At 38.7% G+C, this 24,052-nt stretch overlaps 2 protein-coding genes across 6 annotated transcripts in view; one reads left to right on the forward strand and one right to left on the reverse strand.

Moving 5' to 3' along the window:
• PHYHIPL (phytanoyl-CoA 2-hydroxylase interacting protein like) overlaps window positions 1-21,924 on the forward strand; it is a 124,824-nt gene extending 102,900 nt beyond the window's left edge. For 4 of the 5 annotated variants that reach the window (XM_090144826.1, XM_090144829.1, XM_090144828.1 and 1 more), the window contains 4 exons: window positions 13,297-13,493; window positions 17,561-17,735; window positions 18,640-18,757; window positions 20,860-21,924. In XM_090144826.1, the coding sequence (XP_090000952.1) occupies window positions 13,297-13,493; window positions 17,561-17,735; window positions 18,640-18,757; window positions 20,860-21,394 (1,025 nt within the window). In that variant the 3' untranslated portion in view covers window positions 21,395-21,924. The remainder of the gene's footprint in view (window positions 1-13,296; window positions 13,494-17,560; window positions 17,736-18,639; window positions 18,758-20,859) is intronic. The other variant, XM_031608685.2, reaches the window with a different exon arrangement.
• An 11-nt stretch (window positions 21,925-21,935) lies between these two features.
• Window positions 21,936-24,052, reverse strand: part of FAM13C (family with sequence similarity 13 member C) — a 43,949-nt gene continuing 41,832 nt past the window's right edge. Inside the window, exon 13 of the mRNA XM_090144832.1 lies at window positions 21,936-23,803. Coding sequence (XP_090000958.1) covers window positions 23,680-23,803 — 124 coding nt within the window. The 3' untranslated portion in view covers window positions 21,936-23,679. The remainder of the gene's footprint in view (window positions 23,804-24,052) is intronic.

Consider the following 24,052-nt stretch of genomic DNA (forward strand, 5'->3'; position numbering starts at 1 on the left):
AGTTTATTGGGATTCTCTCAGCTCTGCCCATACGTAGACCTTATTTTCTGCTCTCTCCTGCTGGAGACACCTGAGTCTTTCCTCTGTCTTTGAAGTGCTTTGTGCCATGCTTTGGAACCTCAACTAATTGAATAAGTTAATAGAATTATAGAAGCAGCGAATAACCCACATTACCCTGGAAGGGACCCGCATGGACCATAACATCCGGCTCCTCCACACAGGACCACCCAAACTAAAATCCTGTGTCTGAGAGTGCTGTCCAAATGCTCCTTGAATTCCAGCAGCTTGGTGCTTTGACCATTGCCCTGGGAAGCCTGTTGCAGGGCCGACCAACTTTTGGGGAAGAACCTTTTCATGACACCCAACCTGACCCTTCTCTGATGCAGCTTCATGTCATTCTCTCTGGTTCTGTTGCTGTCACCAGAGATCAGAGCCTTCCCCTCCAGTCCCTGCATGAGAGAGCTGTAGGCTGATGTGAAGCCTCCCCTCAGCCTCCTCTATGCTGAACAAATTAAGTGACCTCAGCTGCTCCTTGAGTGCAGGAAAGACAGAATTAGGTCCTACATCTGAAAAATGAAATACTGATTCTCTTCCTTCTATTTTTGTATATTCTGTAATGCTCAGCTGGTTTCTGGGTTGGTTCCTTGAGCAAACCATCAGCAAACTACCTAGGCTGTTTGGTGAGGCTGTCAGTGCTAATTCAAGTGTGCAGTGCTTGAGATGAAAGTAGAAAGACCGTACAGTGAACCTAAATCCTTCAGTGTATCTTAGAACACTTCTTATATTTAGCTCACGTGGTAAGGAGTGTGAATTGGAAAACATTACTTACGATGTTTGTATATGTTCAAAATCCAAAACATGAAAAATAAATCTGAATGTGATTCATTTTTAAGTAACATATCCAAGGAGTCTTTTTTGGCTTAGAGAGTTTGTATTAGGTTGTGCAGCTGTTCCTCTCCAGGAAGCAATTTCATTTTGTCTTAGCACTGTTATGATTAATTCCTTGTTACAATCCAACAACTATATGATAGTTGAGTGATAAGACTACAGAAGACTTCGTAAGAGAAACTATTTAATGTGTCCAGCTGAGCTGTATTTTTAAATAATGATAATTTGGGTGCTATCAAGGTCTGCAGATTCCCAGTAGATTTGAATTTGATTATTCAGATTTATTGTACATTTCTTTTAACTCAATTATATCAAGTTTGCAGCTTGAATTTTCTCCTCTTCATTTGGGCATCAGGGAACCTACATGAGCTGTCCATTAAGATGCCATCAGGGCAGGAAAATGATGAGCTGGAGTCAAGTTTCCTCAACTACTGAGATTGTGTAAAATTCAAATCACAGTTAAAATGCAAAAACTGATATAAAACAAAGTCAAATTCTATTTCTTACAAATGATCTAACCGTGTGAAAGGCAGGCAGCAATTACCAATGCTTTGAAGTAAAGAAATGCTCATTCATGCTGCAGACTGCCTGTGTATCCATTGAGTCACAAAAGCCCACTCACATTGAGCTCCCTGCTTTCTCAAGTTAAATAATTTGTAAAATTGTGTTCCCCAGCCATGACTTCTTCCTGCTGCCCATCAAGCGGTGAGTTTTGCCTTTCTCTGTAGGCTTCACTTTGCTTGAAAGGAATGTGGCTTTTAAATGAAAATTCTTATACAATCAAGTCAGCTGCAGTTTTCAGACAAGCTGGCAGGTCAAAGAAAGCTTATGTGAATATGAGGCTGCCTCTCCTTGCTGGATTTGAACTCACATGACCTAACTTGAGATAAGTAACACATTTTTCATTTTTGATTAAGATGCAGCTGCAGTAAATGGCACCAGTTGTTGCCAGTCAAATAAGAATAAGGTAAAACATGTATGAGTGTGAGGTTCTTAATAATCAGCTAAAATCAGCTAATTGGTGTTTGTTTGCCTCTCTGTTTTGCTCAGTGAAATGTGAAAGTAGAAATCATGTCCAAAAGGCCACTTGTTTCTCTAATACACAATTAATATTAACAGCAGTATAAGATTAAGGGCAGTGCTTTGCCCTTGGTTACGCTGTTAGATGAAGAGCATTGGAGCAATTAAACCAGTGACCTAGAGCAGTGTAACTTGGATAAGAATCTGTCCCCAAGCAATTTTTCCAGGGTCATGCAGTCAGTGCCTTCACCTATTAGATCTGTTTTCTTTCATTGTTAGTCTTGGAGACGTAGGCTATTCCACAGCCTCAGAGAGAGCTCTACTTGTTTACTCATCAGAAGAGAAAAACTTCATACTATAAGAAGCTACAGATCCCTTCCTGCTTCAAAACCCATCCTTTTAATAATCAACAGAGGGAGAGCCTGTGTGCAAATAACTGTCACTCCTTGTTTTCTAGCAAGACTACAGTGAGCTGCTGTAATACTGAGATAACATCCTTCCAAAAATAATCCACACTCTAGGCCTGTGTGCAGGCCTAAGTATGGTCATAAGGAATATCGTAAGGATTCATAGATTCCTAACAGTGCAGAGCTCACCTGCTGAATGAATAAATACATTCAACAAATTGATTTGCTTCTGCTCTCAAAATCTGGAATTTCTTACAATTGCCCATATGCATTATATGTAAATTTTAGTACATTTAAGTGTCTGCATAGTTCATCTTAATTTTTAGGTGATATTTAAGTAAAGCTTGAAGGTGGTTTAGAGCCTTTTACATCTCTTCTTGCCCTGTTTGTCTTTCAGCAGTTGAGAAATGCACATTTTAATTAACGTTTGTTTTTAAAATGTATCTTGCAGTCAGCAAGTGCTGAGGAGAGCCACCTACCACCCATGTACTGTAAGCTCACTGTCATGATTATTGACTAGATGACTGGACTGTTAGGCAGATAAAGAATTGTTTGGATGGTTGTAGCCAGAGCGTTGTCAATGGCTCTATGCCCAGGTGGAGGCCAGTCATGAGTTGTGTCCCCCAGGGGGTCTTGAGTCCAGTGCTCTTCAACATCTTAGAGAGGCAGACAGTGGGATTGAGTGTACCCTCAGCAAGTTTGTGATGACACCAAGTTGAGTGCTGCAGTTGACACAATAGAAGGGAGGGATGCCTTCAGTAGGACCTGGATAGGCTCAAAAAGTGGGCACATGAGAATGTAATGGGCTTTAACAAGGCCAATGCAAGGTGTTGCACTTGGGTGGAGGCAATCCCAAATATGAGTAAAGCCACAGAGATTTCATTGAGACCAGCCCTGTGGAGATGGAAAAAAAGCGGGACACCAGCCAGCAGTGTACCCTTGCTGCTTGGAAGACCAACTGTATTCTGGGCTGCATGAAAAGAGGGCTGACAGGAGGGAGAGGGAGGTGATCCTGCCCCTCTACTCTGTCCTTGTGAGGCCCCACCTGGAGTGCTGTGTCCAAACCTGGGCCCCCAGTACAGGAGGAATGCAGAGCTGTTGGAGCAGGTCCAGAGAACAGCCACAAGGATGATTGAAGAGCTGGAGTATTGAATGAGTTGAGTGTATGTACTAAGTACTTCCAAGACATTAGGATACTCAATAAGAATTTATTCTCGATGAAACAATGAGGTCAGCCTTGCTATACTAGCCATTGCACATTAATCAGACTTTTAGTCAGGTTTCACCGTAGGCTTTGGGTTTATGAAACTTGTAGGCTTCCACAATTCTGTCAGTCATAGACATGAATTGTTAGATATTTGCAATAAAGTTTTCAGAAGCTCTTAAGTGACTTTGCTTAAAGCCCATTGATTTAAAATAAAACTCTTCCAAGTTGTAGGCACTTCTGAAGATGTTACCAAACATTACTAAAATGTCTTCTTAAAGTAAGGATGGGTCAAAATTCAAAGGGAGAACTGTCACTGACTCAGAAGTATTGAATGGTAACAGTAGTGGGCTACTTTTGTGAATTTTATTTACGGGATTAATAAAAGAGGAAATAGAGAAATTATTTTAATGATTGCAATTGAATTCATTATTTGTTTTTAATTTAAATTAATTGCATTAAACCTATTAAGTAATTTAGTACATTATTTAATTTATATAAGATATAAATGCATACACATTTGATCTTACATAGTCCTGTGATGTTTGGTCCTATTAATTATTTTTGGGGAGGGGAGAGTGAGTAAGTAGAACAACTCTTAAAGCATTTGACTGTCAAATTCAGATAAATAATTCTTGAAAAGTGTATCCCTTTTAAAGTATCCAGCGGCTATTTTTCATTGAGATGTGTATTTCTTTGCTGAGGGAGTTCAGAAATTGACTACAATGTCATACTTACTTTTTCCTATGTTCTCTGTTTTCTTTCTCTTTGATGGGAATCTTGCAAAGTATAAGAGGATACTGTTACATCGTGAGAAGCTTGAGAATGGATGAGTGTAACTTAGTAAATAATCACGAAAGGTAACTTCAGCTAGCTTCTGTGACCTCCCTCTCTACTCAGTGAAAAGAGCTAGGCTCTTTGGGGCAAGGTTAAATGAGAGAGCTAACTGTAGGTACTCAGATTGTCCAATTTAGGAAACCATCTTTCTTTACTGAAAGTGAGCCTGAGGTGGACCTTTGTTGATAGTTTCTTCTAAGCATAATAAAAATAGTAGTGGTTTCTACACTGGCACATCATATCAGTAATGCACATGAACATCATTGCAAAAAATTTGTATCAAATCTTCTGCACATCAGTCCTTGATTTTTTAAATTAGAGGACCATCTTTTGCATAACACTTATTTAAGGCCCAATCTATGCTATTATGGCAGGAGCAAACATTGTTCTTGCTTTTTCCTTGGTGCTGCATCTACTGTTGTCTTCAAGTATCAAATAAATGACTGGGTTTTGTAATTTTTAAATTCAAAGAGCTATATATGGCCCAACAAATCCACTTGTGAGAATTTTGAATCTATACCAAAATTTATATTCCATAGAAGTATTACATATTTTTTCTGCTACTAATTACAGTAGTAATTACTACTAAGTACAGTGCAGTTACTAATTACAGTAACTTTCTCTTACAGTTGTACTAATTTCCTTGCATTCAGTGTCTGCTGAGGAATTGCTAGTGATACACCAGTCCTGCTGGTACCAGTAGTACTGCTGCCTGTCCATTTTGTCATGCTTGCACCATGTGTTCCCATTGGTGTGAGTGGAAAACTTGCACATTTGAGGAAAGTAAGCTCCTGAAGACCCATCAGCACAAGATCTCAACTATGTGATATTCAAGGGATTTCAGCAAGGGCGAATGTGGATTTGATATGAGTTAGTATTCAGGCAGATGGCAAATCTTCAAGACTATGTTGAATACTTTTCTTTCAGTTGCTGTACTATGTGTCTTGTCAGGTAGCAGCTGGATCAGCGAGCCTTCTTCATGCAATGAGGAGCTACTTCGAAACAGTGTTTCAGTCTTCTAGCTGACAGCAGAAAGTGAGAAATGAGGCTGGGGAGAGGTTGAGGCACTGCTCGGTAGGAGCTAAGAACTGCACATTTGTTGCTGTCAGTTGCAGGATTGAGATATAGGTCTGTTCCTGATTTGTCTCACGGGACCGCTAGTGGAGTACATTTGTTTTCCATAGGAGGAAGAGATGAGCCCTTTGTAAGAGTTTTCTACTTTTTTTCTTTTTTTTTTTTTTTTTCTTTCTTTCTTTTTTGGGGGGAGAAGATGGGGGGAAGAGAAATTCCCCCAGAAACAAGAAAATGTGTATTGCGTTCATAAATTCATTCAGCCTCCAATTTCTGCCAGTGGCTAAGTAACACTTCAGGAGATAGCTCAGTGAACTTTATGTTGTCACAGTTCTTCTATAGCATCAAGTGCACCGCAGTCAACTGTACTAAGAACTCACTTGTGCTCACAGTGTCTAGGTTTGTTCTTTTCCTTTTGCATGCAGTATTTCTGCTGAAATCAGTGGTATAGATTAAGAGGAAAAAGCTAAATTATGCCTTGAGTTAAACCAAGTAATGACAATCTAAATATTTGTGAACATTTTGAAGCCACTCAGTAAATATACATATTATAATTATAAACCAGTAATGCTTGATTTTTAAGACTTTTTTTAAATTTTGGATAGAGGAGTGAATGTTATCGTACTAGAAAATGCACAGCAGATTAGACATGGGGAGGAAATGAGGAGAAGAGTCAGAGATGTTTATCTCTATAACGGGATTTATAGAATCAGGAATTAGTTTAATAAGGATGCTTACTTAGAAAATATTCTTAAATATTTTTGCACAAATACAAAAATTTGTATTAGGAGTTAGTTTACCAGAATTCTCAGGGAGAAGGACATTGAGTAGCCTGCATTAATTTGCTTATTTTTTAACATGAAAAGATGCACAGCTGAGTGATGCACAAGTACTACTTATGTGACTATGAGTAGGAAGTTGAATTCTGAAGTAGGATAGCCCTCCTGGAGAGTATCACTTACATGGCCTAAGAACTATCTGTCTGTATGGAGCTGACACCTCACAGAAAAATCTGCTATTAATGTTTGTGTCTTTTTAAAGACAGTGCAGTGCAGCCCTTCCTGTGGTGTCTTCTGTACAACAGCAGCATAGATAAACTATCTGAACAAGCCTAGAGAACTTAGGTTAGTGAGGGCCAACATTGTGGTGATGTAGAACTGGCACGACAACTGTTTCAATGGGACTTTCTTCCCATTGCTGATTGTGGAATATCAGTGACCTTCCTGTGCTTTTGGCATTCCAGTTAGTGCAGTAGCTCCCAGTTGTCTCACCTACCACAAAAAATTGCAGCTGCTTTGAGTTGCTTTAACACAGACAGCTGTCCTTTGGATGAATGGAGCAATTGCCACTGCACTCAGGCTTTCTTTTTTGTAGTATCCTTTCAATCATGTGCCACAGATCCATGTTGGAGTTGGTGGTTTTTCGGTAGCTTGGCATCTATGTAGGGTACGTTTCCTTTACTGTCTGTATAGTACCCCCAAATGTTAAATTATCATCAGTTAAATTATTTGGAAATTACCAGATTCCATTACTTTCAGGACTGTGTTTATGTGAAATCTTAGATATATGAATTTCTCTTGGAAAACTAAACTGTGGTTTTGAACACGTGTATTTTGCAAAAGACTGTGGAATCAAATTTTAAGAAACTGCTGTCCCCAAGTAATTAGTTGTCATCTCCTCAGCTGGGAATGTGGTAGTGAACTTTCAGGATGTTTCAGTGTGGCTTAGAGCTGGAAAAGAGTGGCTTGTAACTGGAAATAGCCATCACTAACAGGCATCGTGTTGTTTGTGTTGTGCTTTGTTTTAAATCTAGACCACGTTAAATGCAGAGTTTCATCCTCAGACAAAGAAACTTCTTAATAGCAACTGTTTAAATGGAGGGACGATCATGAAATTTTCAAAGCACAACTTGATAGCCTAAAATGCTTTATTGTTTTTTACTAATTTTTTGGGAATGTGTTGTCAAAGATTCAGGGCAATGGTGCTGGCATTCTCAGGAGAAGCACAATAGTGATTTTTTTGCATGGCTGCTACTAATGTGTCAGAAATCCATGTTTTCCACAGTGTGACTCTAAAGGCAATGAAGATTTACCCATGAGTGCAAAGAAACTTGAAACCATGTGGCTTGTTTTTGTCTGCACAACTGGAGATCTTCCAGTGTGGTAAGAATGAGGCACATGTATTTTTACATGTTGAGTGAGATTCATAATGCCTTTAAGTAAAAATGTAAGTTGCACCATCATTGAACTGCTGTGCATTGCAGCTTGAGAGACAGAAGGAAAATGCTTTAGCAGGAAACACTGCCAACGGTCTTTAAAATAGTGCAAGGAAAAGCTGTTTTATCTCTTTCTTCTCTGTTGGCTGCTCTTCTGGTGTGTTTGAGTTCCATGATGTGTAAAGTCCATTTACATCACTCTCTGCTACTCCTTAGGACAGTTTTAGATTTGGTTGAGTGATGGTTTGAACACATCTCTTGCTTAATTTTAAAGTTTACTTAGGTTTTTTTTGTTTTGTTTTGGTTTTTTTTTTTTTTTTTGGTGGTGTTTTTTTTGGTTTTGTTTTGTTTTTAATAAAAGCATAAATTATTTTTTGTTCAGATATTGGGTAAATGTCTGGGTAAATGGCTGAATCTCAGTGCCATAAAGAAGGAGTGATATGAAAATCCTTCTTGTATTTTTTTGTTGGCCACTTCCCCCTAGTGTCTAAATTGAAGCTGCAAGTAGGCAGCGATGTTTCACAGATATATTTTGTCATCTGCTATCACAGAATTTTAGGGGTTGGAAGGGACCTCAAGAGATCATTGAATCCAATCCCCCTGCTAAAGCAGGTACCCTACGATAGGTCATACAGTTAGGTAGGTGACCAGATGGATCTTGAATATCTCTGTAGAAGGAGTCTCCACCATCCCTCTGGGCAGCCTGTTCAATGCTCCATCACTCTTTCCATAATGAATTTCTTCCACTTGTTATTATGGAACTTTCTGTGTTCAAGTTTTAGGCCATTATTCCTTGTCCTGTTGCTGCTGAGAATAGCCTCACCTCATCCATTTGCCTCCCACCTCACAGAATCACAGAATCACAGAATGGCCAGGGTTGGAAGGGACCTCAAAGATCATGAATCTCCAACCCCCCTGCCACATGCAGGGCCACCAGCCTCCTCATTTAATGCTAGACCAGGCTGCCCAGGGCCCCATCCAACCTGGCCTTGAACACCCCCAGGGACGGGGCATCCACAACCTCTCTGGGCAGCCTGTTCCAGCACCTCCCTACTCTCTCTGTAAGGAACTTCCCCCTGACATCCAACCTCAATCTTCCCTCCCTCAACTTAAAACCATTTCCCCTTGTCCTGCTATTATCAACCCTTTCAAAGAGTTGATTCCCCTCCTGTTTGTAGGCTCCCTTTAGGTACTGAAATGCTGCAGTGAGGTCACCCTGCATCCTTCTTTTCTGCAGGCTGAACAAGCCCAGCTCCCTCAGCCTGTCCTCATAGGGGAGGTGCTCCAGCCCCCTGATCATCTTTGTGGCCCTCCTCTGGACCCTCTCCTACAGCTCCCTGTCTTTTTTGTACTGGGGGCTCCAGACTTGGACGCAGTATTCCAGATGGGGCTTCACAAGAGCAGAGTAGAGGGGAACAGTCACTTCCCTGTCCCTGCTGGCCATCCCTCTTTTGATGGAGCCCAGGATACCATTTGCCTTCCAAGCCACAAGGGAGAAGAAGTTCAGCTGACCCTTCCTTCTTTTAATTTTTCTGAACTTAATGAGCATCATTGCAGCTGAATGAATATTTCACGAGTTTACTTCACACTTGAGTGCATGCAATCCCACTCATTACAACTGCAGTATTAGTGGTTTTATTTTCCTCTTGGTGGGTGTCTTTTATGTCATTATCAGTCACTTGCAAGTTCTGTTTTCTCTCCTTTTAGGATTTCTGAAAGGAAATTTCTGTCATGGACAACAAACAATTTGGTTGTGAAATGAAAAATGAGCAGACAAGTATTCCCTTGCTCTGCTGGAAAGTACTGCATTTTAGAGCTGAGCAAAAAGAATATTTAAATATTCTAAAATTATAAGAATTCAGCGGCTGGGAGCTCTCATTAACTACAATTTGGTGTCTGTGTCCCAGTTTTTCTTGACTGTCTTGCCACTGCTGCAGATGTCACGGTACAACAGCTTGTTTCGAGTGATGAGGCAAATAAAATTAAAAAAAAAAAAATTTTTTTTAAATCCAAATCTTTTTAGCATGGACTTACCAATTTCCAAGTCTTATCATTTGTCTCCAATAAGGACAGATGAAAGCCATGAATGTTCAATGGGAATTTTCTGCCTTTTTTTCTCCCCATTCAGAGATAATTTATGTAAGTAGAAGATATAATGAGGATACTAAATTAAGTGTGTCTGTGTGTATATATATAAAATCGGTTTGTTATCCATTTGCCAGCATTTTGGCTCAGCTGCAGCAGTGACTATCATGACTGCTTCAAAATTGATGAGACAATTTAACTTGTAATTTAACTCTGGATATGGTAGAGAGAGATAAGCCTGTGAATAAGGACCATAAAACATGGATCTTGCAGTTCTCCAGCTGATCTCAGTAAAGCTGCAGTTTTGTGTTTATTTGGCTTTGAAGAAATTGAATATCTTATGCTTCCAGTGTAACCTATGTACACATGAGTGGTCTTTGACTTTTTTTCGTGTAAGGGTCAAGAATCACTGAGCCCTTCAGCTCATTGCTCATTATAAAAAAAAAGCTCTTTTGTGTGTGTGTGTTAAAACTGAGTAGTCTCTGCAGCACACAGATATTATATGCCTAGGTTTTTTTGGCAGTGAAGAGCAGGTTTGTCTGGCTTCTAGCTCTTCTATAATTTTCTGCCTGAAAGAAACCAGAAAGCAGTGTTTCTATCAAGACCTACAGTGGCATCCACTGTTTAAGCAACATGAATGTGCAAAACAAAGCAGCTATTTTAATTGGAGGCTGATCTATTTTAATTTGATATGAAGCTATTCAGAACAACATTTGCTATGCCACTTTTACTTTCAGATTTTTGTGTGTTGTGATGTTTTGACAAAGGAAGATCAATTTACCCTCAGTGAAGTGGCAAGACAACTGACATGAGAGCAGATTGTTCTAAGTCATTTTCCATCTATTTGGCATCCTAACCATACTAACTTCCTTTCAACTGGAATTCTGAATGCTGTAGGGCAAACACATGCTATGAGGGCTGTTCCAAAAGTTATGCCTCCTATTTTATTACATTGGCTGTATGGCTAAGTAGGGGTTGAACCTTCCCACCAATATTCCATTCGACGTTGTTGCTGTGTGACAGATGGCAGCAGAGGGGCAGTCTGACAAATGGTGTCTGACATGGAAGTGTGGATGAAGCAAAGGCGTGGAACTGAATTCCTCCATGCTGAAAATTGGCATGCATTGATGTTTGCTGAGTGTTTTTGGAGATGAAACAGTGGATGTGAGTACAGTGAGGTGGTGGGTGGTGCATTTCAACTGTGCAGACCAACATGAAAGGTAAACCATATTCTGGATGGACATGGACAGCATGCACAGCTGTCACACTACAAAATGAAAATGTATCTTGGTTAGCTCATCTGGGCAAATGGTGGTGACTGTGTTGAAAAATAGTGCTTTGTAGCTGAGAATTGCTTTATCACATACTGTCATTCTGCTTTTTGTATCTGTTGTAGCTTTCGTGGAAAAAAATTAGGTGGCATTACTTTTGCAGTGAGCTGTGTATTTTTGAGGAAGTCCAGCTGCCTTTTGTCATTTTAGTAGTTTTCCTGTTGCCCGGTGTTGAGTTATTCTTTACTTGAACCTGATATAAAGAAGAAATGTTTTGAAGTAGACAGAATGCTTTCATACGTGCTTTCCAGTATGAAAGCCAGTTCAAAGCACAAGAGAGAAAAAGGAGAGGAACAGATGCATTAACTTGTTAGTCGGTTACATCTGTGTGTGAGAAAAGCTGATCCAATACCTGCATGCAGGGTCAATAGCAGTTTCCTATGCTATGTGTCAATTCAATGCATTTTGACATTCAGAACTACACAAACAGGTATCAAAATATATTCATGCATTGCAAATATCGCAGATACTTCATATTCTAAACATAAGGGAAACTGGAACTTTGCTTGCTGGTGATTCAGAGATTTATTTCATATTCTGTTCATACTCTTTGTATTTCAAAATCTTTAAGATGATTGCTTATCACTTGGTAGTGCAAGTGTTTTTATTTTCTCAGATGTATTAAAAATATTTGGAGTTTTTTTTCAGTAAATGTACTCAAGCTATTCACTTCTTACGTAAAGGGGGAAGTAAAAGAATCAGGAGCACAAATATCTAAACGCGTGTATGAGATGCTTCCACTTACAGGAGTTCTTTTGCTCTTTGAACATCATTAATATGCTCTGTAATCCTTTCTCATCTGTTACTTTGTTTGCAATCAGTGCTGCTTTGCTTACCTCCTGAAGTTTAAACTATCTTGACCATTTATATGCTCAGAGCCCATCAATACAGAATATAGAAGCACCCTTTGAAGAAGAGAAGTTGCACGTTAACATATCATGGATATATATGGCTGTATATGTACTCACATCCTTATTTTGTTATTTGTTGTGCTGGAGTCTTGAGTTCAACCAGTTCACCAGGAGGTCTGAGAACCTTAGCAGAATCACCTCCATTTTCTCCTGGAAGAGCAATCACATGTTGCATTTTCAGTGTGCGTCTGGCAGAGATTTCAGTCATTTTTCAAATACAAAATACTTACAGAAGAAAATGATGCTGTTTTCTCCCTGCTGAATTCTCATGGAGGGAAAAACACTATACCATGTATTTTACATGACCAGGATGCTTTCTCTAATGACTAGGATTTCTGACTGCTCTTGCGGGCAGTGCAGCTGCATGGTCTTCCTGTCTTTCTCCTCTGAATGTGATTTGGGAATTTTCCTCTCTTTTTCATGTAGACTTTAATCTTTTTTTCCTTTATTTCTTTCTATTCTTATCTAACAATTTGGTTAGTTGTTTGGTCTGTTTTTTGTTTGATTTGGTTATTTTGTCTTGTTTCTTCACTCCTTCGTTTACATCTTCTCTGTTTTTTCCTTTTTTTTACCTGGTTATTTCTCTGTTATCTTCTCTTTTTTATTCATTCACTTTTGACTCGAGTCTGATGCAGTGCAAAACCCCCTAGCATTTCTGAGTTGTAGTGCTCACTTTGTGCTCTGCGAAAGGGTTGCCCTGGAACTAAGAGAAGACCTAAGTTTGGAATCTGTACAGCCCAAAGAAACTGCCATGTATATCAACTGGGCAACTAAAATTGAGGGAAAGCAGACAGGAAAGTGACACCAGTGTATACGTCCTTCTTACTGTGGCTCACTAAAAGGACCATTGTTTGTTTTTTTGTTGATTGTTTGATTGTGAGGGGAAGTATTATAAACCTTGAAGAGGTTGGTTTTACTTTGTGCTTGTAAAATACTTTCAAGATGAGTGTGATTTCTGTTTGTCTTTATTTCTCTGACAAGTGTGGATAGGGCCATTATGTTCACTGTAGACTACACTGGCATCTTAACTGTTGAAGCACCAGAAGGCTTCAGATGTTTCTCATTCTCAGAACGTAACTGCACACACAGTAGTTATGATACTAACCAGTCTGTGAAGCCCACTTTGTGTTATTAGTACTTATTCAATATTTCTAATCATTGAAATTGAGGTTTCTGAACTGTGCCTTACTGTTACTTCTGAGTACCAACTATGAGATTTTGTGAAAGACTGTTCAGAGTTGTCATCATATTGGGCCACAGAAAACAGATATTTAGTAGGCCTTTAAGTTAACTACCATAACTTAAATCATGCTTATTTTTTATGCAGGGAATAAATCACAAGACAGTGGGATTGCAGAGATGGAAGAACTTCCAGTCCCACACAACATCAAAATAAGTAACATCACGTGCGATTCCTTCAAGATTTCTTGGGACATGGATTCTAAATCTAAGGACCGCATCACTCATTACTTCATTGATCTCAACAAGAAAGAGAACAAGAATTCCAATAAATTCAAACACAAGGTAATTTTCATTTAAAAATCAAGGCGGACATATTTGGCTTTAAATAGATGAATCTTAGTGTATCATTAACCTTTCAAAAGCAGGTTAAACCCAAGGTGGGTTTAAGTGAATCTGATTGACAATATTTTTAACTCAGAACACCTATGCATGTACATGTGCATGTACATGCAAATATATTTGTTTCGTGGGGAATTGAATATTACCTCTTCTATCTCGTTTGGAATTTAACCAGTATTTTTAACCCATACAATTTATTTTAAGGCAGGCATTTTTATTCCTGACTAGTTCTTAGTCATTATTTAAACAATTCATGTATTCTGTGCTTCTCCATAATCACTGACAGACTGATGAGAGCAACACATGTTGTTTCAACAGAAGAGTCAAAAATTCTAATGTACTTCTAGGAAGGCTTCCAGCAATCTCAGTTTGTAGTGCTCAGTACTGTGACCCAAATATTCATTTGGCCTCTTTCCTCAAAGCACTAATGCAGAGATTTATTGAATGTATTGCTGAGTCTATTGTTATCAAGTCCAGAAAAATTTGTTTCAATCTCAAAATAGTTCGAATACTGAGATGTTTTACAGAAATATGGAATGAGATGGAAGAGGAAATTAAACGCCTCAACCATCTGCAAATAAAAAAAAAATATTTTTTAAAAAAAGATCCCTAGAAGATAAGGTTTGCTAGGGCACGAACAACCTTGGCAAACCATGTGTACCTGGGAGAGCTACACAAGTATTTTATCCTTTCAGTGCATTATCTATTGGTGAATACATATTCAGCTTGTTTAGGGTGCATATTGTTTTATTATTTATGACAACTGACATCATATTTGGGAAGGAGGAAATCTATAGTAATATGTAAGTGCTAGAATTCTATTAAGACTTTATCCTTTTCTCAGTGCAATTTGCATGCATTTCCAATTTATTTTTTAAATATTGATGGTGGATAATTATTCCCACATGAAAAGTAGAGGAATGAGGCTCAGACACGTGGCAAAACTAGGACAAGAATGGAGTGTTGAATTCCTGCATTGTGTCACATGAGCAGACTTGGCAAAGGGAGGCGTAAGATGAAATGGGAGAAGACTGAAAATTGAAATCTGTTTCCTTGGCATGGAAAAGGAAGTACAGAACAGGATTCTGTTCCCAAAAAGGACTGAGGTAGTGTGAGTGGTTTACCTTGCTGCTTAGTCATTCAGGGCTTGCAGGTTGTTTTTATTGTAGCCTAAGTACCTTTACTGTTGTGTATTTAGGAGCCGGTGGTTGAGCAGTCATCTGAAAGTCCAGGTTCCTGACTGTCATTGAGCTGGCATTACATTTGTTTTTCTTTGGGGCCACTGCCAGGAACAGAGATCGGTCATTTCACAAATAGGCATGCAGACAAAACAGATGCTTAATGCATTCTTCGCCTTTGTCTTCTACACCAGTGATGGACCTTGGGACTCTTGGATGGGCTATGACTGCAGTAATGATAAACTCCCAGCCAACCTCAAGCTTGTGCAGGATTTGCTGCTCCAGCTGGATATGCCTAAGTCTATGGGGCACAGTGAGGTTCACCCCAGGTTACCCCAAGAGCTGGCTGATGTCATTGCAAAACCTCTTTCAATTTTTTTTAATATTTGGGCATCTGGAGAGTTCTCAGTCAGCTGGAAGTTGGCAAACATCCCAGTTTCCAAGAAGGGCAAGAAAGAAGACCCTGGTAGTTACAGGCCTGTTTTTCTTACATCTGGTAAAATTATGAAAAAGATTATTATTTTTTTCTTTAGAAGTCACTGAATTACACCTGAAAGACAGTGCTATCATTGATCACAGCCAACAAAGTGCACAACAGGAAAGACCTCTTTAACAAATTTAATCTCTTTTTATGACAAGATTGCCCATGTAGTTTTTCAAGAAAAGTGAGCTGATGTAATGTTTCTGGATTTCATCAAATTTTCCATACCGTTTCTCACAGTATCCTCCTGGAAAAAACGTCCAGCATACAGCTAGACAAATACACAGTGCAGTGAGCGAGCAATTGGCTGATGGGTCAGGTTTCAAAAGATAATAGCAAATGAGCTTACACTGCGCTGGTGGCCAGTCTCTGGTGATGTTCTGATGTTCTACAGGGCTTCATTTTAGGGCCAATTTTCTTTAAAGTTTTCATCAGTGACTTGGATGCAGGAATTGAAGTTATACTAAGTAAGTTTGCACTAAATTGGGAGGAGCTGTTGACTCTCTCAAGGGTAGAGAAGCCTTACTGAGGGGACTAGAGATGCTGGAGAGCAGCCCTGTAGAAAGGGATCTGTGGAACAGGACCCACACGGCAGTGGTCACAGCACCATGCTGCCCAAGTTCAAGGGGCATTTCGACAGTGCTCTCAGACATAGGGCTTGAATTTTGTGTGGTCCTCTGTGGAACCAGGAGTTTCATTCAGTGGTCCTTCTAATGCAGGATACTCTATGATTCTACAAACAGAAAAGAGTTGAAAGGAAGACATGGAGAATGCCCAGAGAACTCTCTACGTTTTGCTTATAAAATGAATAACAAATTAAAAAGAGGAATAACAATGTTATGAAAAGCGAATTCCTCCCTGCCACCTGTGCTCCCCCTACATCCCATCCTATTCTCCCCAACCAGCCACACAAGAGAGAAACCTCTCTAAGTAATATTGTGGCTCTGGCTTCTTCTGATGCAGTTGGAAGAGTTCTTGGTGCACAGATGGGAGGTAGGGCTTTGAGGCGTGGCAGTAGTAAGGCTTTAATGTTGTTTGAACACTGACAAAATTAAACCACCACTACAGGCACAGACACTAGACTTCAGGCGGAGGTGGTTTTTATAGCAGCCGAAGTAAAGGCAACAAGAAGAATAATGACTGGTAACTGTATCAGGTGCCGACTGCATTAGCATTGGTAGATGAAGTCCAATGGGATGCTTTTACAGTACAGTTCGAGGGTGGTAACATTAAATATTACTTGGGGATTTTTATTTCTTTTTCCCTGTGATTTTTTTTTTTTTTAACATTTATTTCAGTTTACAGATCTGAGTTGTTTACAGTTTCCTCTAAGATGTATGTTATTTTGAGAATTAACACAAAAAGAAATCAAAATAACATAATTTTACACTTCCCAATCACATTTCACTTCCTGCAATATAATAAGTTGCTAGCTTTTCAGTTTTTTAGTACAGAAACTGAAGGAAAAATTATAAAAGGAAGATATTTTTTCTGTACTAGGAAACAAGCAAAAATAAATCTCTCAGGTTTTGTTTTTACAGATCGTGAGCAGTCTCTTTCCATTCCTTTTTTTCTCAAAGACCTATTTTACTAGTATTTGTAGGTGGACAATTATTGACTAGCATTTATGTGGAAAGTTACACGTTATCTAAAATGTTTACTTGTCATATGGCAGCCAGACATCTTCCTGTTCTGTGGTGGCTGATAAATTGTCAAGAACAGGCATCATTTGTTCTTCCCCTTGGTGGTCTGAGCTGCAGGCTTTGGTGCTGCAGAAACTGTTTCAACAACAAGCAACTATACTTCTATTCTGCTCTATCATGTCATGCACTGACAGAGCAAAACAGAAATTGGAAATGCAGGGAGGAGCGAGAGGTGCAATGGTGAACACAGAACATCTAGCTGCTATGTTTGGCTTGTCTCTGCCATTCTCTGTATATAAAGTTGATTTAAAATATGTAGAATGCACAAAGTTATACTGCAGTGTGTTTTATTTTTCTCTGTTGAAGTTGGAAGGTACCAATAGCAGCAATATAGGTGGACTGATTGATGACAGCAGGAATTCTGTTTGGTTACACTGACTGAAAGAAAAGCTTGGCAATGAGAGCATAAGAAACTCTTTTAAGATGTCTTTATGCTCTGCTTGCATGCTTAAGCAGAGCTTAGACCATTGCCCTAGGCCATCCTGTTAACTTCGCAGCACTAATGCTCTGTGAGAAGTAACTAGTATTAACACAGAAGAGTCCAAGGAGGGCTGGGGACTGTGTTAAGGAAGATGACAAAAGCATGGTGGGTTGGCTTGGTTGCTGTGCTGACTTTTTTGTGTTGTTTTGTGTTCTTGTTCCCATCAGGATGTACCCACTAAATTGGTGGCCAAAGCTGTTCCTTTGCCTATGACAGTCCGTGGGCACTGGTTCTTGAGCCCAAGAACAGAATATACAGTAGCAGTGCAGACTGCGTCAAAGCAAGTTGATGGCGATTATGTTGTCTCTGAGTGGAGTGAAATCATTGAGTTTTGCACAGCAGGTAATGTTGCTGAGAAAACATACACCATAGGACATATTCAATTAAGGCTAGCTTTGCTGCATGAATGGATTAGCCATCTACCAGTAGGACGTAGCTTGGTGGGCTTATAATATTTGCACTTGGAAACTGTGAATGCTTGCTTTTAGGCTCTGCATGCAGTCAGGTTTGGTGTATTAATGAGAAAAAGGAGGAAGCTGCAGTGCTCCTTTGTTCTACAATAGCTTAGGTGCATTGAAGTGCTCTACCTGGTACCACTGCTTCTCCCAAACTAGGCAAGGAGACTGGTGAACCAAGTGGAGCAGGGTCATTTGTGTGCCTCTCACTGGCTACAAGCCCTTTTGGAGAAAAGACAGTGGCAGCTTGCTAACAGGCATATCTTCAGTCTGTTGTTGATCTATATGTGTCTTCTGTTGGATAATGGTCACCCAATACAAACATGTCTGCCTGCATGAAAGTTGAGAGCTGACACACGCTCTCTGTGAAGTTATGTTGCTGAGATGCAGCTGAGGCTGGATCCTAAGCAATCTTTTTTTAGTTAAATTACTACTAATTGGTTCACAACTATGTACGCTGCAGGAAACAGATCATCAAACAGTTCTGTTAGAAATCAGGGTGATTCTCAGCTCTTCTGCATTTCCCAGATATATATTAACTCTAACACAGTTAATCCCCAGATTAAAATGACTAGAGGCTTGCAAGGTATTCATAGGGAGGATCAAGCGTGCATGCTCCTGCCATTTGTCTCTTGCTGCTGCTGGAAAATGGTGCTGGACTTAATAGTTATCTATAACTGCTACGTGATGTATGTTGCTAATGCTCGATTCCCAATTATGTCTGTAGTTTTTGGAGAGCATTGTGTTTTTTTTTTCCTCTCTCATACTAGCAGATTGTCTTTTCTTCTTAGATTATTCAAAAGTTCACTTAACACAGCTTTTGGAAAAAGCTGAAGTGATTGCAGGCCGTATGCTTAAACTGTCTGTATTTTATCGGAATCAGCACAAAGAATACTTCGATTATATCAGGTAAGAATGTAAACACATGCAAAATTGTTTGGCAAATTAAAGTAGTAATGAAAATTTGTAAATGGAAGCAGCTGTGCTAAAGCTGGAGCAAAATGTGCGCCTGTTCGGAGGGAAAAATAAAAGGTAACTCATTTCTTCCACCCTGCCTGGCTCAGCACTTAAATTAGGAAATAAAAGTTTGTGGTTTAGAGCAGAAACTTAAGTATTCACAGAGTCTCCACCCTTGCTGAAGTCCCTGTGTTTTCATAGCAAAGTGTTTAAAAACCAAGTTCTGCTCCTTTATTAAGAAATTCAGGGTGAGCTGTGTAATAGTAGAAATTGTATGTATAGTTAGATATGAACTCCTATGTGTACACAAACATCTATCTCTCACGTATTTGCACTCTGCATACATTTTTATGCACAGATGGAGTAAATGGGGTTCTGAAATAACCAGACCATAATTTATAGATCATGCTTACTTGGGAAGGAGGGATGTTTAGACAATTTCAAAATACTGTTGTTCAGTTGGAATGAAGAAAGGGGATAGCTGGAGATAGGTTCCTTATTCCTGCATGGAGACCCAGTGTGATTTTGCATGCACAAGCAGAAGCATCATTACAGTAGAAAATACTTTTCAATGGAAGGAGTCAAAGCTCGTGTACTGGCTGAGCAGGAACAGCCACCACACAGCAGTAATCTGCTGTTAGAAGAATATGGATGAAAGGTAAGCAATGTGACGATCTCTGTTTCAGCACTGATGATGATAAGAGACCTGGGGCTGCTTTTGTGCCACATATTTCCAGCTGTGTGTGTGTGTGTGTGTGTGTCATAGTGTACAGAACTAAAATACCCAATATGTCCACCTTGAAAGTGCAGACTACACCAGCCTTGGTAATGTTCCAGATTTGTAGTCATTAGTATGAAGGGGACTCCAGGATTGTCTCATATATTGAAGAGCATGAAGTTCACTCCTAGGAATTACTTTGTTGCACGTAGTGATAGAGGAAAGACAGAATTTGTTCTCCTTCTATTAGTGAGCTAGAGACAAGAGGCTGACTTTTGCTAGGTCAATATGAAGCTAGGATACCTGTAACTCCAACAACAGTCTTTGATCAGAAATATACTAGGCCAGACCTTCTGAATGTTATGTTATAAATCCTAACCAAATGATTGTCGCACCATTTCTTCCAATGGCCTCTGGTTTCATAACTATAAAACAAGATTGAAAAAACTTATAGAGTAGCACAAGCAGTAGCAATAGCTAACAAACAACTGTCACTATGCTAAAGCAGAAACCCCAAAGTGTAGGGTTGTTTTTTGTTGTTGTTATTGTTTTTTTGATGTATCATGTTGCTGCTGTTTCCTTGAGCTGGAAGCACAACAAAGCATTTCAGATCCCTGAGATGAGTGACCTATAAATAGCGTAACTGGCCACTGGATGTCAGTATATTGCCACAGAAATGAAACTGCAAGCCTTTTCCTGAGGTTGCAGAGATGGTGATTATTCAAGCTGATTGTTTATTTCCCTTTTGCATTCATTTCAGTTGCAATATACCAATTGTACCCCACTCCCCTCACACTCTCCACGCCCACAAAAAAACTCCACAACCACCACTGTCTTGTGAAATAGGGCTTGAGACAATAATTATTGAAATGGCTGAGAAAGTCTTTGAAATCTGAGTCAAATTAAGATATGCTTCTGAGGAAGTTAGAAACAACAATGACAAAATCAGACTTGGAGGCATTTCTGTGTGGATTAGGAGTTTTCTTACGTTGTTATGAACAAATCAGCTGATTAGAGATATCAGTGCTTTGGAGGCTTTTATGTTTGTGCTATTCTTTGCACTGACCTAACAGCCACAGCTCTCAGCTGACAGAGAATGCAGACTGGAAAAGAAGGGCTTTTTTCTCCTTGAGCAGGATTTACTCCACCTGAGTGAATCTGGCTTCACTTGATTTTCTTGGTCCTAAGATCATGACACTAACCAGAGTTCTCAGAGTTCTAATGATTTTCCTTTGTGTTCCTTCAGTAATGTTGCAAAACAGAGTGAAGTAAATGAGTCCTAACTTGCCATTCTTGTAGTGTTACAAAGTAAACAATACCCGTCATCCATTTGTAGAGAGCACCATGGGAATGCTATGCAGCCTTCTGTTAAGGATAACAGTGGCAGCCATGGCTCTCCAATCAGTGGGAAGTTGGAAGGCATCTTCTTTAGCTGCAACACTGAGTTTAACACTGGGAAACCACCCCAAGATTCACCTTATGGAAGATACAGGTTTGAGATTGCAGCTGAAAAACTCTTCAACCCAAATACTAACTTGTATTTTGGAGACTTCTACTGCATGTACACAGCTTACCACTACGTCATTCTTGTTATTGCCCCTGTCGGATCACCAGGAGATGAATTCTGTAAGCAGCGCCTTCCTCAGCTAAATATAAAAGATAATAAATTTCTGACCTGTGATGAAGAAGATGGAGTAATGGTTTACCATCATGCCCAGGATGTTATTCTGGAAGTAATTTACACTGATCCTGTGGATCTCTCCCTCGGCACAGTTGCAGAAATTACTGGTCACCAACTAATGAGCTTGTCTACTGCAAATGCAAAGAAAGATCCCAGCTGCAAGACCTGCAATATCAGTGTTGGACGTTAAAACTTCCCTTGTTCCTTAGGAGCCTTCAAGCCTCTGTTGTCCATTTCCATAGTCAGCTGGTTTTGTCAGAAGCATGCACATGCCGCTGTCACCAAGAGCAAACATGAATCTCCAAACTCTCCAACTAGCCTTTTTAGTATTTCTTCTCCCTCTCTTTCCCTTCTGTTCCTCCAATGCTTTAAATGATTAGAAGTCCTGGATTATTTTTTTTCTCTGGCAACCATTTATACTTAGATGCTGCAAAAATTGTTTTCTGTTTCTTGCCAAACATAACAAAATCCTATATAAACTGCTTTAGCAAAATAAAAATAACGGCTTATAAATGGTGTTTAAATATGCATTCATTTTAACTACTGAACAAATACTGGATAACTCCAAACAGCATGAAAGGTTGTAATTGCAGCATGATTTAAATTTCAAAGCCTAGAAATGTCAGCACTTCCAACGTGTTGTTTGACAGTGTTATTTATGTTATTTATATTAGCTAACTGAAAACAGAAACTGTGTCTTGACATAATAAATATAATAGAAAAATATTTTATTTGTACCGTTGTATAAAATATTATACAATCATATAGAATATATAGATTACGTTTTAATATCAATTGTATACATATGTCATGAAATCATTTTCCCTTATCAAAGATGTAGTTTGTAAACTTCAAATAGTTCTGTATCTGTTCCTGTTGCTCTAGATGACTTTAATTAAAATAGATTTATGAAGGAGACCATTCTGATTCATAAAATTTGAATTACAAATTATTAAATTGGTACACTGAAACAACAAACCTCTGAGAAATAAAAACGTCCTTTTATAGTCATCATACTTTTTCCTTAAAGCTACTTGAAAATGTGTACGTCTTCAAAAACATGCCCCATCATCACATACAATATAAATACAAACGTGGTTGGTACACAATAGGCTTTATAAAATGAAAATTTTCTTACCAAGATAGATAGAAAACAGGTTCCTTTTACTATGAGGCCAATACAAAATGATAGTTAAACCAAAACACAAAACACATTTCAACTTACGCACATCCCTTTTTTTCTTCTCTCATTCTTCCTTTATGTCTGGGCTAAGTATTTCCCAGAATCCCTGCTTTTTATTTCTAGTACAAAAATGCTGATAATCCCATCTGTTAACAATTCACACTGATGACTTATCACAAATAGAGGGACAATTTCCTTAATATTACAAAGTCTGGTGCTCTGAAATTTAAGATGTATAATTTGAATGGAAAAATATCTTCTTCATAATCTTTTTTATAGTAAACAAGAAGTCTAGTGTTCCTCATCAGATAACTGTGACACTCAGTTATATACCAGGGACTTTATCTATCCAAAATATCTTAGCATAATGCAGTACTCTAGTCTTTATATATATGTGGCAATTTAAATAACACAGGAAATAAATAACTTGACATTGTACAAAGTGCATGCTTCTAAACAAGCTTTGGTAATCAGAAAAGCAAACATTATAGCATCAGGCAAAATAAAGTGCAGAAATTCAGTATGGAAATAAAATTTAGCATATGGTTGGTCTATTTCCCGAATTTTATGTACCATAAACCAGGTCCTGTGAACCATAATGAAAAGGATGTCATTCAGTACGTTTGCTAAATCTCCTCCTGATAAACGTTACCTGTTTCGTTTTGCTTCTCTTATTTCTGAAATACACTAATTCCATTTGGCAGTCATGCCTTCTTCCTCTAAATCCTGTCAAAGTTTTTTCCTTGAATGTACTGGAATTAAGTGGCAACTCTGTCTTGAAAGACAGAGTTTGTTGTTTTAAACTTACTTACTTGTGTTTCTTTTAATCTAGTGAACCACACGTTGAGAACTAATAGTTATAGTTTTATTTATACTGCATGTTAGTTCTGTTTAAAAAAAAAATAGAAGTATGTGGTACGTTAGTGTATTCTAAGATGTACTAATAACCTGGAGACATCTCCTCACACTTTTAAAACCTAGGAACAAGTCAAACAGAGAGTCAACAATACTTCAGTGTCCTTTTAATTTCTAACATTCTCACAGTGCACTTCAAGGCTTTAAAGGGAAAAAATATATATATATTCTATATATAGTTCACTCATCCATTCTTAATATTCTCATATATTGCTGTCCTCCCTCATCCCCGCTTTTAGAATTGTTAAAGTGCATCAAAAGATCTCAGCGTGTCAAATAATTGTGCAGCTGACCAAGACCTCTAAAACTACCACTTTGTTTTTCCATTATTGTTTGTTTGATTTGCTAGAGAATGATACCACTTCATTGTACTGATTTCAAATTGTTTTGGAAACATCATGCTTACTGATGAGAACTTCTATGAGCCTGATTTTGGCCTTTGTGTGTTTGTATTCTGAGTATTCCTCTGCCATTGGTACACGATCTTCCTTTAGAGGACTCCTATAAAAAGCAAGCAGAAGTACAATCACTTTTATGGATTAAAGGAGAAACAGTCTTTAAAATTAATTTTGCAATAACTAAAGATGCTGGAGTCACAAATACATATATTTTTTCCTAACAGTAGGCAACTAAAGATAACGTGACACAAATGAAAAGAAACCTAATATGAATGAAAGGAATTGGATTTTAAATATTAACAAATTTTTCATATACAGCAGGAAATTTTCTTTATCGTCAGCTATGCAAGTA

Source organism: Phasianus colchicus, chromosome 8 (assembly GCF_987193195.1).
Source record: "Phasianus colchicus chromosome 8, bPhaCol1.hap1.1, whole genome shotgun sequence".
NCBI lineage: Eukaryota > Metazoa > Chordata > Aves > Galliformes > Phasianidae > Phasianus > Phasianus colchicus.